General features: G+C 39.8%; 1 protein-coding gene, 1 long non-coding RNA gene and 1 other non-coding gene across 3 annotated transcripts in view; 1 reads left to right on the top strand and 2 right to left on the bottom strand.

The window, feature by feature from the left end:
• LOC142046980 (uncharacterized) overlaps window positions 1-10,679 on the top strand; it is a 201,748-nt gene extending 191,069 nt beyond the window's left edge. Inside the window, exon 3 of the long non-coding RNA XR_012656095.1 lies at window positions 10,530-10,679. This is a non-coding gene — a long non-coding RNA (uncharacterized LOC142046980). The remainder of the gene's footprint in view (window positions 1-10,529) is intronic.
• Window positions 2,437-6,867, bottom strand: COX7C (cytochrome c oxidase subunit 7C). The gene is made up of 3 exons (XM_032782688.2): window positions 6,665-6,867; window positions 5,599-5,744; window positions 2,437-2,542 (listed from the first exon to the last, which is right to left on the bottom strand). The coding sequence occupies exons 1-2, from the start codon at window positions 6,737-6,739 to the stop codon at window positions 5,628-5,630; spliced, it is 192 nt and encodes a 63-aa protein (XP_032638579.1). The 5' UTR covers window positions 6,740-6,867; the 3' UTR covers window positions 2,437-2,542; window positions 5,599-5,627.
• Window positions 6,102-6,165, bottom strand: LOC116826156 (small nucleolar RNA Z39). Its single transcript, XR_004374025.1, has one exon. It is a non-coding gene; the product is annotated as a small nucleolar RNA Z39 (small nucleolar RNA).
• Window positions 10,680-15,489: the final 4,810 nt, after the last annotated feature.

Raw genomic sequence — 15,489 nt, 5'->3', positions numbered from 1 at the left:
TTTTACTGTTTCATTTAAATTTATCCACTAGAAACTTTTTATGTTTGGAAAATGTTTTAATTTTACAGTAACTGCATTCTCAACTGGAAAAATCATTCTCATGGAAAATTCCCAACCAGCTCTGCTTCAGAACAAGGGTTAAAACTTCCATAATGGACAATTATGGAATAATAATCTTACGATGGGAGTTTCTTAGCCACAGTGCTTGTCTTATCTCTTACATCAGGATGTATATCCCTTGTAAATGTTTATTTTAGCTAGTGTAAATCGTGATTATATACAGAGCTTAATTTGTCAGTGCTAAGCCTTGGCACCTCTAGGCTTGGCACTTCATAGCTCTGGCAACTCTGGGCTTGCTGCATCAGTTATGAATGTAAAAAAAGTGCTTGAGCCCTGGCAGATCTTTCATTACAAATTAAGCACCAACTATGTACCTGTTACCCACATAAAATGTGTAATCCTTTACCGAGACCTTTGTTTCAGAATCTGGCAGCAATGAGTTCTAGAGGGGGTATGTTTTGTTTAAAAATAAAAACATTTTTTTTTTAAATTTGTTCATATTTAATGCCATTGAATTTCATAGGAACAAATGTCTTATTTATCCTCTAACATTAATGACTGTGTATTTTTAAGAAAAATATGCACAAATTGAAGAGAACCAAGAGAAGCCAAAAGGTTTAGAAAATCAGGCCTATGAGAAAAGACTAAAAAAAACTGGGCAGATTTAGTCTTGAGACAAGGGGAACCTGATAAGTCTTCAAACATGGAAAGAGCTGTTATAGAGGATTGTGATCAATTGTACTCCATGTCCACCAGAAGTAATGGGTTTAATCTGCAGCAAGTGAGATTTAGGTTAGACATTAGGAAAATCTAACTATAAGCATAGTTAAACTCTGTAATAGGCTTCCAAGGGAAGTTGTGGAATCCCCATCAGGGGAGGTTAAATACAGGTTGGGCAAACAACTGTCAGGAATGGTCTAGGTGTACTTGGTCCTCTACCTCAGCATGGGGGGAACGGATCAGATGACCTCTTAAAATCTCCCTTATAGGTCTAAGTCTCTATATATTGCTATCATATCCCCTTATTTATCTACTTTGCAAAGCCAAATAATCCTCGTATTTTAAGCATTCCTCATATACTAGTCTTTCCATGCATAAAATCATTTATTTTTTCCCTACTATATTCTTTTTAGATGGGTGACAAAAATTGCACAGTATTCCAAATAAGGGCATAGGATTTAGTTATATAATAGAATATCTTCAAGATTATTCCTTACCCCTTTAACAATTTTAAGGCAGAGCTTCCCTATTAACCACTGTGGTGAAGACTGATCCAGAAAAGTTATTTTAGTCCAATTTTTGAAGATAGGAGGACTCCATTCAAAGTCAGTGAGTTTGGTCTTTGATTTTTAAGGTCAAGCTTTCACTCCAATTTTCTATTAATTTTGGGTGTGCAAACTGAGAGACCTATGACATGACTGTCAGAACTGTTGACTCCATTAATGTCCAGCGGAGATGTAGATGCTCAGCACTTCTTAAAGTCAGGCCTTCGTATCTCCCATTGGGCCCATAAAAATTTACACTGGCAAAGTTATTGGATATGATATCCATATAATCTAGGGCTGCCAATTTTGGTCTGATGTATTCCTGGAGGTTTCATCACATGACAAACCAATCTGTGGTGACTTCAGGACAATTCTGGAGGGTTGACAACCCTAGTATAATAGCTTACTTCACTTTCAGGTAGTTTAGCAGAGTGGTTTTTAGCCTTAAACACACAAAAACCATACACCTACAAACTATCCAGGTTGTTTCTGTAGGATGTCACAGCCCTGGTCAAGCTCTCCCAGCTTCTAGACAGCCACAAGGCTTCTGTGTTTAGGTTCCACCTACTGGACCCACATGCTTTTATGCTCTCCTGAGTCTGAACAGAGTCCAGGCACTGTTTCTAGGTAGTCTCAGGATTCAGATTTTCTTTCTAGAGAGCTCCCTCCTGAGAGCTGAGACCAGCACAGTCCAACTGCCTAGGCCCTGACACTAGTGCCAGCTCTCCCAGATTCCTCATTTCTGAAGTACATTTTTATGAAGGCTCCAACCTTGTAAGCACTTAGTTTGCTTCAGCTCACATGTTCCTGAAGACAGAAACTGAAGTCAGACTCTGCAAGAGGTGCTTCTAAAACAATTACTTTAATGGTACAAAAGATAGATTCTTGAAAAACATTTATCTAGATTCTTAACTGTTCAATTCAGCATGGAGGATAGTTTCATTTTGCTAGTGCTAAGAGATAGCATGCTATCACTATGTTTTTCCTGTGCTAAAAAGGGCCTCATCTGTTTAAATTTGATGTAAAAAGTTGCTGTTGCATAGTAAGCTACAGTATACACCTCAGTGCTCAGAAGCATTTGATAGTTTGACAGAAGACATCATCTCAAATATTCAGATTTAAGCTTTTATTTATAAACACATCTAGTGTGGTAAATATCTTTGTCCTTTATTCCATGGAAAGACAAGTTGCTCTACAGGCAATATTCCACCTCAAGTCTGCAAGAAAAAAAAAGAGAGTAGCATAATGAACTATTAGAACGTACATCACCTCTTCCAAGATCACTATTAAAATGTGTCTGAGGCAAGAACTTAGGCACATGCTGAACTTTATGCACAGAGCCTTTGGCAGATCAGGAGCTAGTCTATATCTGAATGCCCTTCAACTACATTTCTTGGGTATGTTGTAAAATAGATACTAAATCTCTTCCCCTTAATCTATGTATGACCTAAAATTAGATCAGATCATTAGATTTATTATGACCTAACATGCCACGGTATTTCAAAGTTATTCTGGCACGGAGTCAATAAATTGATTTGACTTAAAGCATATCTTCCAGAAAGGAATCCAGTCTTGATTTGACTACACTGAGAGGGGAGAATCCACTACTTCCCATGATAATTTGTTCCAGTGGTTAGTCACTCACTGTGAAGTATTTTCAATTTGAAATTGTCTAGCTTAACATGGGTTCTCACTATGTCTCTCTCTGCAGGGAACGAGGAGATGAAAGAGAGGAAAAAGCCTTTAATTCCCTCTGTATTTCTCCTCATAAAGCTACTTATACTAATCAAGTCACCTCTCATTCTTGATAAACTAAACAGCTTGAATTCCTTTTGTATCACCGTTAAGCATTTTTCTAATCCTTGAATCATTTGTGATCTTTTCTGTTCCTTCTCCAGTGCTTTAGTACTCTTTTAAAAATGCAGAAACCAGGAATGGATGCAGTACTCCAGTGTCAGTCTCACCAGTGCTATATAAAACAGTATTTTAATTTAAGCTGTTTAGGGCAGCAACCATTTTTGCTGTTTGTACAGCACCTAGCACAATAGTGTCCTGTTATTAGGGCTCCTATCACTATAAAAATACAAGTTAGTAATATTAAACTTTATGCTGTATAAGAATGTATTACAACTATGCAATTACCTTTATCAACGAAACATGTCAAACTTCATTTTACTCTTTGCAACAATGAGATCTATTTTCCATAAGCTATGTTGATTAGGTATTATACTCCCCACCCTTTAAACCAGGGGTGGGCACACTTTTTGGGCCAAGGGCCACATTGGAATTGCACAACTGTATGGAGGGCCGGGTATGGAGGGCCAGGTAAAGAAGGCTGTGCCTCCCCAAACAGCCTGGCCACCGCCTCCTATCCACCCCCTCTCACTTCCCACCCCCCTCAGAACACGTGACCCATTCAACCCACCCTGCTCCTTGACTCCTGACTGCCCTCTCCTGGAATCCCCCCCTCCCCCCAACCGCTACTGTTCCCTGTCCGCGACTGGCCTAAGCCCTAGCCACACCCCTACCCCAACTGACCCCCAGCTCCCCTTACCATGCTGCTCAGAGTGGCAGGAGCTCTCAGCCCTGCCAGAGCCAGCCACACCACCTGGAAGGAACAGTGGGCCACAGCACTGGTAGTGCAGTGAGCTGAGGCTGCGGGGGAGGGGCCAAGGGCTAGCCTCCCCAGCCAGGAGCTCAGGGGCTTGACAGGATAGTCCCATGGGATGGATGTGGCCCATGGCCCATAGTTTGCCCACCTCTGCTTTAAACTTTTGATTGAATCCCTCATTATCCATGTTATCCCATCCGGCTCTTGAATACTGATGCATTCAAACACTTTCAATCTTTTGGAATGTTTCTAAATTCACTAATGGTGTCAAGCTTGTTGCTGAATTAGTTGAAGTGCCAATCACAGACCTCTTCTAAAGAGGAAGAGTGTATAGCAGGTGTAGTCATTAGGCAGACTGCAGGCCTAATCCAGACAATCAGATACTTTTGAATGGACTGCAAAACCTTTTATCATTGTTTTTGTATTTTCTCTGGAGTCTGGACCCTGGCCAAGAAATCTGGACCTTGATAAAAAAATTATTATTATTCCTGGTGTATAGCTTAGAAATCAGGACCTGTGTAGGGAAAAAAAGAATCCAACTCTATTCCAAACAAGGTTTTGATTCTGAAGTTACAGAACATTGGTTTCATCAACATTTTACATATCTGCTTGTACTGCATTTCTGTATTAATAGTTTTCTTTGGGAGCAATTTTAGTGCTCTTACTCCAAAAGGGAGATAGTAAACCAGTATGTATGTGAAGGGGGGGGGGAAGAGATTTGGTAAGGTAATCTCTTATGCCTTATAGTGATAGACTTAAGAAGCTCCATTTATTTAGCTTAACAAAGAGAAGGTTTAGAGGTGATTTGATGAGCATAAGTACCTTTATGGGGAACAAATTTAATAACTATTCTTCAATCCAGCAGAGAAAAAAGTCTAACAATCAAACGGCTGGATGTTGAAGCTAAAATTTCAGACTGAAAACAAGGCATACAGTTTTAAGAGTGTAATTAACTATTGGAACAATTCATCAAGAGTTGTGGTAAAGTCTCCACTACTGGCCATTTTTAAATCAAGATTGGATGTTTTTCCAAAGAAAGATGCTCTAAGAATTATTTTGGCGGAAGTTCTCTGGCCTGTATCACAAAAACCAGACTAGGCGAACAGAATTCAAGGCCACACAGGATCAGTTTCTTAAAAGGTTAAGTTTGTTTTAATTAAGAAATAAAATGTGTCTTCTTTTGTTTACATTCTAGATGGGGTATTTTTAATGGCCAAATTTGTTTACATTCAAGAGGACATTAACCGTGGCCAAATCAAATAACTGGCACATCAGAAAACATCTACAGTATCAGTTCTGCATCCTGATTTGTTCATGTGTGTCAGAGATCCTGTTAAGTGGTACACGTATGCAATGAGATGATATGATGCACTCCTTCTTTCACGTGTTAGAGAAATACTGTCACTTATTGAAGAGGATAAAGTCATTACCAATGTTACAATGATCATTTGAGTAAAAAGACTGATTCCCTACTCCATCACCACCCTCGCCCAATGACGAAAACCAAATTATACCCACAACTGGACTAACTAATTAGTGACACACACTGTTCTAGTCAAAATTTAAATTTTTAGATTTTATAAGAAGCACAGCTGGTTCATCGACTCCTTTAATGGGGGGGGGGGGAGGAAAGCATTAAGACAAGCTGTCAGAATCAGTTACCTTTTTATAGGAATTAAAGCATGTCCTCCTCATTTCTTGAGCAGCTGGTGCCTTACTATAATGAAAGGAAAGGCAAACCCACTTCCAAAGAACACCACCATTAATCCTAGTAGCCGCCACTTGTTTTCTATAGAAAATGGAATGTTCTAGAAAAAAAGAGAAGAGAGTTTGTTCACAGTAGTCCATCATTACAGACGAGCTTTATAAAGGTATGCTTACTCTTTTTTTCCAAAACACTTCATCTAACATTTTGTGCTATTTGTTTATAAAGGTAGATGCACAAGTGAAACATGGCTCCCCTTCACTGAATGAAATCTTAACAGGTAGTTGGGGGAGGGGGGAGAATAAGTGAAGTATTAACATATAAACTTGATAATTTAAATAGCTAATCTTCTCAGAAAAAGGGGAAGAATATAGGCTAACCAAGTAGTTTGCAAAAGGTCTCCAACATGGATGCTCAGACACATGTGATCCCTTTACTTTGGAAAGACAGTACAATGTGGTACATCAGAAAGCGTTTACAGTATCATTGATTTTCTCATACTGTTGTGTTCACATCATTTGTACCAGTGGAGCAAGAGGAGTTTGGAAAGAGGAACCGCAAAGGCATGACAAGGCCACGATCCCATCATGGCTGCTGACAGAAACCCGACGGGAGAAGCCAAAGGCCCCCCCTCTCAGAAAGCCTCGGCGCCACAGGAGTTAAGGTCATTATGTGCTTTGAATGCCGGAGCCGGCTCTGAGTCTGGCCACTGTGACACCCACTCGTACGGGGCTGCGGGGGAACCGACCAGTCTCCCAAAGGCAGGAACTGAAACCTGCCAGAGGACGCAGAGCGCCCGGACGCGCTGGGAGAATCCCATGGCTGCTCGGCCCCCGCAGGTTCACACCCCAAGGGCTCGTTTAACGCGCGACAGCCGCTCCATCCCCCCAATTCAGCCCGGGCCCTGGCTGGGAAGTGCCGCCTCCCTGCGGCTCCTGTGACCCGCAGGCCTCGGGGCCGGGCAGCGCGCGGCGAACGGTGACGTGACGGGCCGGGCCGGCCTCGGCCCCCCCGCGCCGTTACCTTTCCCGGCCCGTCCTCATAGTGGGACCTGCGTATGGCGGAGGTAGCGAAGCGGCGGACAGTGGCACCCAACATAGCGCCGGAGCTGGGAACGCGTCGGCGCGCGACTCAGGGCCTCTGTCTCCTTCTCGACCTTCCTTCCCTGGCCGCTGCGCTTGCAAGAACACTGGCGCCGTGGGGCCTTATGGGATACAGTGCGGGACGATGGCCGCCGGGTCCCCTCTGCCCCGCAGCAGCATGGGAATTGTAGTTCCAGCGCCACAAGCCATGCGAGGAGGTCACATGACTCAAGCGCAGGCTTGAGCTCCATACTGTCCCGCCCTTCAAAGGGGAGCGGCCCTGCCTTGCAGCAGCGGAAACCCAGCGTTCTCCAGCCCAGTTGGCCGTCAAAAGGCTGTTCCCTTATGACAGGGAGACGTTCCTGGGGTGTGGACAAACTGTGGCATCACTTCCTGAGAGCGCTGCAGAGGTCATCTGAGGTCCTCGGCCACTAGGCTCCAGAGTTGCCAGTGCTTAGCTCCTGCAACAAAGCCTCAGGTCATGGAGAGCACGTGATTAATCAAGACTGAGCTTTCATTAACAGACAAAAACGAAGTACAATAAAAAACATAACCAATCAGTTTGTAGCCTCAGGATTATGGAGAAAGACTTGAATATGTGACCAAAGTGCACTCTACAGCTTCAAGAAACCAGAAGGCAAAATGAGTCTGTTATTTAAAAAAAAAAACACTTTTGACATCACATAAATGTGTGTAACACTGGTCTTGTTTGCAGGACAGTGAGTGGTAAAAGGATTATGATGGACATAAGGTTAAAGTCCACCATACATATACACCTGTAAAATACCACTAAAATCAATAAGACTGGATGGGCATACCTGAGGACAGAATTTGGCCCATAATCTCTAGGAGTAAATCAGTTACAATGACTAGTAAATCAGGAGGCCACTGAACATTTGAGAGACAAATTATGAAGATACAGACAGTGTTGTCAACTTGCCTCATTTTATCACATGGGACATATATATATATATATATATATATATATATATATAAACCCCAACTCCTGAACTCGTGATAATACAAAATAGCTTTTAATTTTTTTAAATAAAGGCCATTTCTAGCCCTCCTAGTTGCAGAAAAAAAGCTCTAAACGTGACCCATAAGGGATCAAAAACTAGAAGGCAAATCAAAAGAACGTAGATTTATTATCTTTTTAAATATTTTAAAGCCAATCTCATGAGGACCTGACTCATGATTATAGGATGCTTACATGGTTGGCAATACAGGAAGAGCCTAGTTATGCATTCCTTATGGTAAATAGTACCTTACTGCATGAATAGTCCCATTGAAGTCAATGGGCTATATATGTATTCAATGTAAAAATGGCACAATTGGGTCCTTAATAAATGTATGCTAGCTGATATGTTGGACTGATAACACCATGTTGAGCAATATTATAATCTAAGCTGAGAAAAGCATAATGAAATCAATTACTGACATGAAAATCTAATATGGAAAAAAAATGGGTGGGGTAGTAATTAAAGAGAATAAGGGGTTAATATTACTACAATTTGTATTATGAGGCAAAGTCTGTATTCAAGCAGAAGAGGAAAAAGAGTTATATAAATGAATAAAGAGGGTATGTTAAATATTTAATATGTATCAAAATAAATTATTCATATGATCAAAACTTGAAATAAAATAGCAAAAATTAAAGATTTGGAAATTAGAAGAAAAGCGTTAGGCTGACCAGACAGCAAGTGTGAAAAATCGGGACAGGAGGTGGGGGTAATAGGAACCTATATAAGAAAAAGCCCCAAATATCGGGACTGTCCCTATAAAATCGGGACATCTGGTCACCCTAAAAAAAGTATAGATTAATTTATATGAAAGATAAAATGTACATGAATTATATGACAAAAGAGGATATTAGTGAGTTTGTGAGACAGCTACAAGTATTTCTAAAAACAGCAAAAAGCCACTCTGGGATGTATAATAGTAGTCTACTGGTTAATATCTAAGGTGCGTTCTGGGGGGTATGTCTGCACTACAAGAGTTACATAAACACAGCTGCAGTTATGCAGCTGTAGCTGGGTCTACAGTGGGTAGGGTTGCCATCCCTCCAGGATGGTCCCGGAGTCTCCAGGAATTAAAGATTAATTTTTAATTAAAGATTATGTCATGTGATGAAACCTCCAGGAATATGTCCAACCAAAACTGGCAACCCTGACAGTGCGAGGGTCAGGTCAATCTAATTTTTCACAGCCCTGAGCAACATAGCTAGGCCTACCTCAGTTTTAGGTGTAGACAATGTCTGAGATATAAGATCAAAGCTGAGCACTAGTAACTTGTTAAAGCAGTTCTGAATCCAAATCTCCCTCAAACTAAAGGGTGTTTAGGTTTGGTGTTTTGGTTCAGGTGTATCTGCAATGGTACACTCCCTCATGAAGCTTCGTCCTGGGGCAATGACCTCCATCCCCATCACAGGTTGTACTGAAATAGCATAACTTACCTCTAAAATCCCCATAGAACATTTTGTTAAAAAAGGTGTTTGTACCAGTGTGCTTGGTCAACGGTTTCCTTCCCTCTACTGTTGCATAGCCTGCTGTGTGGTGGTTTTTCACTGTCCCTAGCAGTTACGCTCCCCTGTAGCTATCAGTGATGATATATGTAGATAGGGCAAAACCCTGAAATCCTGTTTTGGATTTTACTCAATCCTTACTCAGGCAAACTCTTTTAAATATAAAATAAGTTAATGAGTTAAAACATCAGTACCAGACTGTACTGGTAGCCTTTGGGATCAAAGGTGCCATATAAATGTAACATTTTCTGATGATAATATAAGAATGTTGATAACATTTTTTGAGTTTTCTTTCAAATAACAAGAATGAATTATGATATTTTTAAACACTGGAATTGCTCTACTAGAGTTGAGTGGTATATCCAGTCTGTCTCCACACATTAAAAAAAATGTCTTCTTTTACCTCTGGGGGGAGTCTGAAACCTCATGATTTTTTAATAAAAGTCCTCACTGAGGCTCCACTGGCTTAGTCCTTTGTGCCACTGGAGTTCTGTTGCAGGCTTCCTACTAACCTTTCATGCAGTCCAGGACTGAATGTGACAAGTCACCAGTTCTAAATGCTCTGTCAAATTTGTTCAACTGTTTGTCATCATATCCACTTATCCAACTGGTTCCACATGAACATTGCAAAATGTTAAAGGCTAGGATCATTATTTAAAAAAGAAAAATCATGTGATCCATGACAGAAACACTATTTTAGCCATAAGTTGTTTAAAGAAACAAGATGGATAAGGTAATATCTTTTATTGGATCAACTTCTGTTGGTGAGAGAAAGAAGCTTTTGAGCTTACGCCAGCAGAAGTAGGTCCAATAAAAGATAGTACCTCACCTATCTTGCCTCGCTAATATCCTGGGACCAACATGGCTACAACAACACTGCATACAAGCAGTTTAGCAAATTTAACTGTACAAAGTCATACATATATATGTAGAGGTAAAAATACACCGGTAGATATGATGGAGATGTAGAAAGATAGGCTTTTAACCCTCATTCCAGTTTTTTATATCTACAATTCTTAGCTCACCTAAAAATTCCATTAACTCTAATTGCTCAAATTTTCCAGGTTATCTGCTTCATCTTTAATATACTATTTGTCTGAATGTGACTATGACTTACAGAGAGATTCTTTCAGTTATTACATTCTGCACGCCTACTCAGTGTTTGTTCAAAGAGAACATATCTTTTTCTGAACATTAATACACAAAGGAAAAATATGAATAATGAAAAAGCCAGAAGACTAAAGTAAATCAGACTAATTGTATTTTTTTTTTTTTTTTGCAGATCTTAATGAAAGAAAGACGGCATAAAGCTTAATGGGCATTACAGCCGAACACCTACTGCTATTCATTTCCAAGCAGGACCTCTCACTGAATATAATGATAAGACAAGAGCCAGGTGCAATTGTGTAACTTTTTCACTCATTCTGTTTGATAAAAGAATGAAAAAACAATTTTTGGTAGATATTAAAATTTCATGTGGTTCAATTCAGATTCTTGGAGCCGATTAAAATGTTTTTATTCAAATAAACTAAAAATATTATTTTTTCATTGTGTTGTATTGACTGTGACATAGCAAGACATGTAAAACAACATACAGAGGATGTTATTTCCCTCATAAGGCATCCCATATATATGCTGGCAAGTTAAAATGGTTGGCTGACCTGCTACAACTGAGACTTACTTTTCTCCAGTCACCATGCCCTGCACATTAAAATGTAGTACAATATTTGGCAGGATGAACCACCCATAACTGGATATTAAACACAAGAATGTATAATTGTAATATACCAATTAATGAGGGAGATAAAGGTGGACAGGAGCTACAAGAGCTGTCATATAAATGGATATTAATTAAATATTTCTATTAAAACTCTATTGTTTAGCAGTAATCTAAAAAATAGGATATTATACAATTCACTGAAGTTCTGCCTTTAATTCCATAGTTGAAAATCATATCTTTTCACTGTGGTAATTTAACTTGCCTTGTATGTGATTCCATATTTCTAAAAATCTATTACTCAAGTTTTCTTCTTCTTATCAGAACTCCATAAGGGGAGGATAGAATCTGTATAAAGGTAGTCTATATGTTCTAACCCAGCCTCTAGAGATCAAGATGGGCACTCAGTAACATGAGTTATTGTCTGCAATGCTGCCTCACAGTCACAGTGTGGAGAGGAAATCAGGCCCATCCAGTGCATAGTTGCAGCAGCTCTGGATGAGCCAGGTAGTATCCTGTTGAGCCTGGTCTTAGGCCTGGTCTACACTGGGAGTGGGGGAGGGGTGGGGAGAAATCCATCTAAGATGTGCAACTTCAGCTATGAGAATAGCATAACTGAAGTCGACGTATCTTAGATCAAATTAAATTTACTTACTTTGCATCATTGCAGTGCGCCGTGGCTCCCCCGTCGACTTTGCTTCCGCCTCTCGCCAAACTGGAGTTCAGCAGTTGATGAGAGAGCAATTGGGGATCGATTTATCGTGTCTACACTACATGCTGTCCAGGAAGATTTTGCAGTAATGGCATCTTGAAGATCTGGTGGAACTATGCGCGTTAGCAAACACAGACTGGACGTTAGTGTGCAAACCAAGCAATCCCTACTAATATGAGTGCTCAAATTCAGCTCCATGTCGATGAGAGTGGCACTTGTGCTCTCAAACCTGGAGCAAATACTAGGGCCAGTATAGATGTACAAAGGACCAAAGTGTCAGATGCCTTGAAGGTTTAGATAGTTTTCATATCAAGGCAGTATGGGAAAAGATCTTCATTTCCAAGTATTCCAGGTAAGGCTGGTGTGTCAGACTATGATTGAGTTTTACTTCCAAGTATGTGACAACTGGTTGGAATGGCAGTAACCATCCTTCCACATGGATTGAGATTGTTTAGAGGGAAAGTGGCTGCCACTGTTTTGATTTCACTAAAAATTAGTCACTATTGCGGAAGTAAGTGATCAAAAAGTGATCTTGGCTGAGATTTCCTTCACTACGGAAATTCCTTCAATATGGAAATGATTCACAGTATCTGCAGTACAAATGTCATCAGCATACACATACTTCTTAGCCTGCATTTCAAGAAGTTTGGATGTGTATATGTTGAACAAAAGGGGATCCAAATGTGGAAAGCCATTTGTGACATGCCCCGGGATACAACCTGGATTATGGAATTACTGTGCCCCCTTCACTTTCCTGGCCAGGCTCTTTCCTGCACTGCTATGCTAGTGAACAGCAAAGTCCTCCAGGTTCTGTTCACTCAGCCATCAGGATCCAGAGGCACACCCAGCAAAGTACATGAAAGCTCTCACAGCCACTCATGAACTGTGTATAGGGACACCCCCACAATTTCCCCTTCTGAGCTTGCACCCCAGAAATATGCATCTCACATTGATCAAGAACCCCTTGATCAGAGTAAACTCATTAATTAGTTTGGCATACCGTCAAACGCTAGAATATGCACCAACCTCTCTAACCTGAGTAGAGTCCCCAAACTTAAATCAAAAACACACTGGCTTGGATAAACCATTAAAATAGTGTATTTACTACAGAAAGATAGTTTTTAAGTCATTATAAATAGTATAGCCATAACCATTCAGAATTGGTTACAAAAGGAAATAAAAGATAAAATCACAGTTTAATTCCTAAATGTTATAAAGCTAAGACAAATTTGAAGTAATAAGGTTTCTCTTACCCAAAAACCTACAGCAGTCTGTGCTAACTGGAAAGCTTTTCCAGTTAGGATCACTCCCCCTACAGCTCAAATGTTTCTTTATCTTCCAAATATTCTTGTGGTCTTCAGTGTAGGTGGGGGAGGAGAGGTGATGTCATTGCCCCTTATTTTATACTCTCCTCCAGCTGCTGGAAAGATCTTTGTTTTGTCATGGGGGTTAGGCACCCCCATGGTGTACCTCCTTGAGCAACTGTCTTTCATATGAATTGTAACTGTTTTGTTTACAACTCCCCTGCTGGTGAATGACCGGTGATGGTTGCTTAAAACCTGGCTGTGTATTGGTCACCCTTTAGTTGCTACTGCAAGGCCAATCTGTGGGCATTTCCCAAACTCACAACATGTTTCAGTAACAAACACAGCAAAATCTCATAACTTCTTATACAATGATGATACATACATTTCAACACAACAGTAACAGTCAACAGATTATGACTTTTCCAGTGATATCTCACAAGGCCTACTTTGCACAGAATTTATCATAATTTTGTAAAGGTGGCGACCATAATAGTGTAGATGGTCAACCTTAGCTGAGATATTTAAGGCAACTGATTTTCTTCCTGATTTGCACGGTGAAATTTCAGTTACCAGTCATTCTTGCATGAACTGCACCATTTGCCTACAAGAAATAACTTGCAACAGCTTGGAAGTCAGCCCAACAGAGGAATTTTTAAACTAAAGATTGGGAGAAAGACGACAGATGTGGAGGAGCACACAGTTCAGACAGAGACATCCCTTAGAGGAGGAGTTATTAAAGATAATACTCTATATCCTAGTAAAGATGAGAGGATACTTTATCAACTATCTGGTCACCCTAGTTCCAGATGGCATTCACCCAAGAGTTCTGAAGGAACTCTAATATCAAATTGCAGAACTACTAACTGCAGTGTGTAACCTATTGCTTAAATCAGACTTTGTACCAGAGGACTGAAAAATAGCTAATTTAACACCAATTTTTTAAAAAAGGGTCAAGAGTTGATCCTGGCAATTATAGGCCAGTAAGCCTAACCTCAGTACCAGGCAAATTGGTTGAAATTATAGTTAAGAACAGAATTATCAGACACATAGTTGAATATGATATGTTGGGAAAGAGTCAACATGGCTTTTATAAAGGGAAAGAATGCCTCACCTATTAGAATTCTTTGAAGGTGTCACTAAGCATGTGGACAGGGGTGATACAGTAGATATAGTGTACTTGGACTTTCAGAAAGTCTTTGACACTGTCCCAGACCAGAGGGTTTTAAGAAAATTAACCAGTCATGAGATAAGAGGGTAGATTTTTTTCATGGATCAGTATTTGATTAAAAGATAGGGAACAAAAGGTAGGATTAAACTGAATTTTCACAATGCAGAAAGGTAAATAGTGGGGTCTCCCAAGGATCTCTACTGGGACCAGTGCTATTCAACATACTCATAAATGATCTGGAAAAGGGGATAAACCTAAACAGTGAGGCAGCAAAGTTTGCAGATGATATAAAATTACTCAAGCTAGTTAAGCTCAAAGATAATTGTGAAGAATTACAAAATGATCTCACAAAATTTGATGACTGGGCAACAAAATGGCAGATGAAATGCAATGTTAATAATTACAAAGTAATACACATTGGAAAACATAATCGTAGCTATACATACAAAATGATAGGATCTAAATTAGCTGTTACCACTCAAGAAAGAGATGTTGCAGTCATCACGGATAGTTCTCTGAAAACATCTGCTCAGTGTACAGCAGCAGTCAAAAATATTAACAGAATATTAGGAACCATTAGGAAAGAGATAGCTAACACAACAAAAAATATCATAATGCCATTATATAAATAAAGGTACGCTCACACCTGGAATGCTGTATGCAGTTCTTGTCACCTCATCTAAAAAAAGATATATTAAAATTGGAAAAAATACATTGATGGGCAACAAAAATGATTAGAGGTATGGAACAACTTCCATAGGAGGAAAGATTAAAAAGACTCAGACTGTTGATTTTAGAAAAGAGACACGTAAGGGGTGTGGGATATGATAGAGGTCTATAAAATTATGAATGATGTGGAGAAAGTGAATAAGGAAGTAATATTTACTCCTTTACATAACATGAGAACCAGGAATCACCCAAAGAAGTTAATAGCCAGCAGGTTTAAAACAAACATAAAGAGTACTATTACCCCACAATTTGGACTCCAGGCACTCCAATACTGGCTTGCCTATAACGATAAATTGATCATTAATTTATTCTGACCAAATGGGTAATAAAGTGGTGGCCTGCTCTAGAGGAATTGCCAGGGTATTACCACGGGGTTTGTCTCTGACCTGCAGAGGACTCCCAAGAGCAGACCAATCCTATTAACCCACTGACACAGCCCTCTGCTCAAAGGATTGACATACAAGCAGCAATTCTTCGAAAACAAAGTATTATTTATTTAAAAGAAATAATCAGTTACAAATACATTCAATTAAACAAGAAGAATACATTATACTCTATGACATCATAGAATGCAACTGTCTTTCATTAAGACATACAATAAAGTGGCAC

This window comes from Chelonoidis abingdonii, chromosome 6, assembly GCF_003597395.2.
Source record: "Chelonoidis abingdonii isolate Lonesome George chromosome 6, CheloAbing_2.0, whole genome shotgun sequence".
NCBI lineage: Eukaryota > Metazoa > Chordata > Testudines > Testudinidae > Chelonoidis > Chelonoidis abingdonii.
Note: the sequence above shows the minus strand (reverse complement) of the source record. Positions and strands in the feature narration are given on the sequence as shown.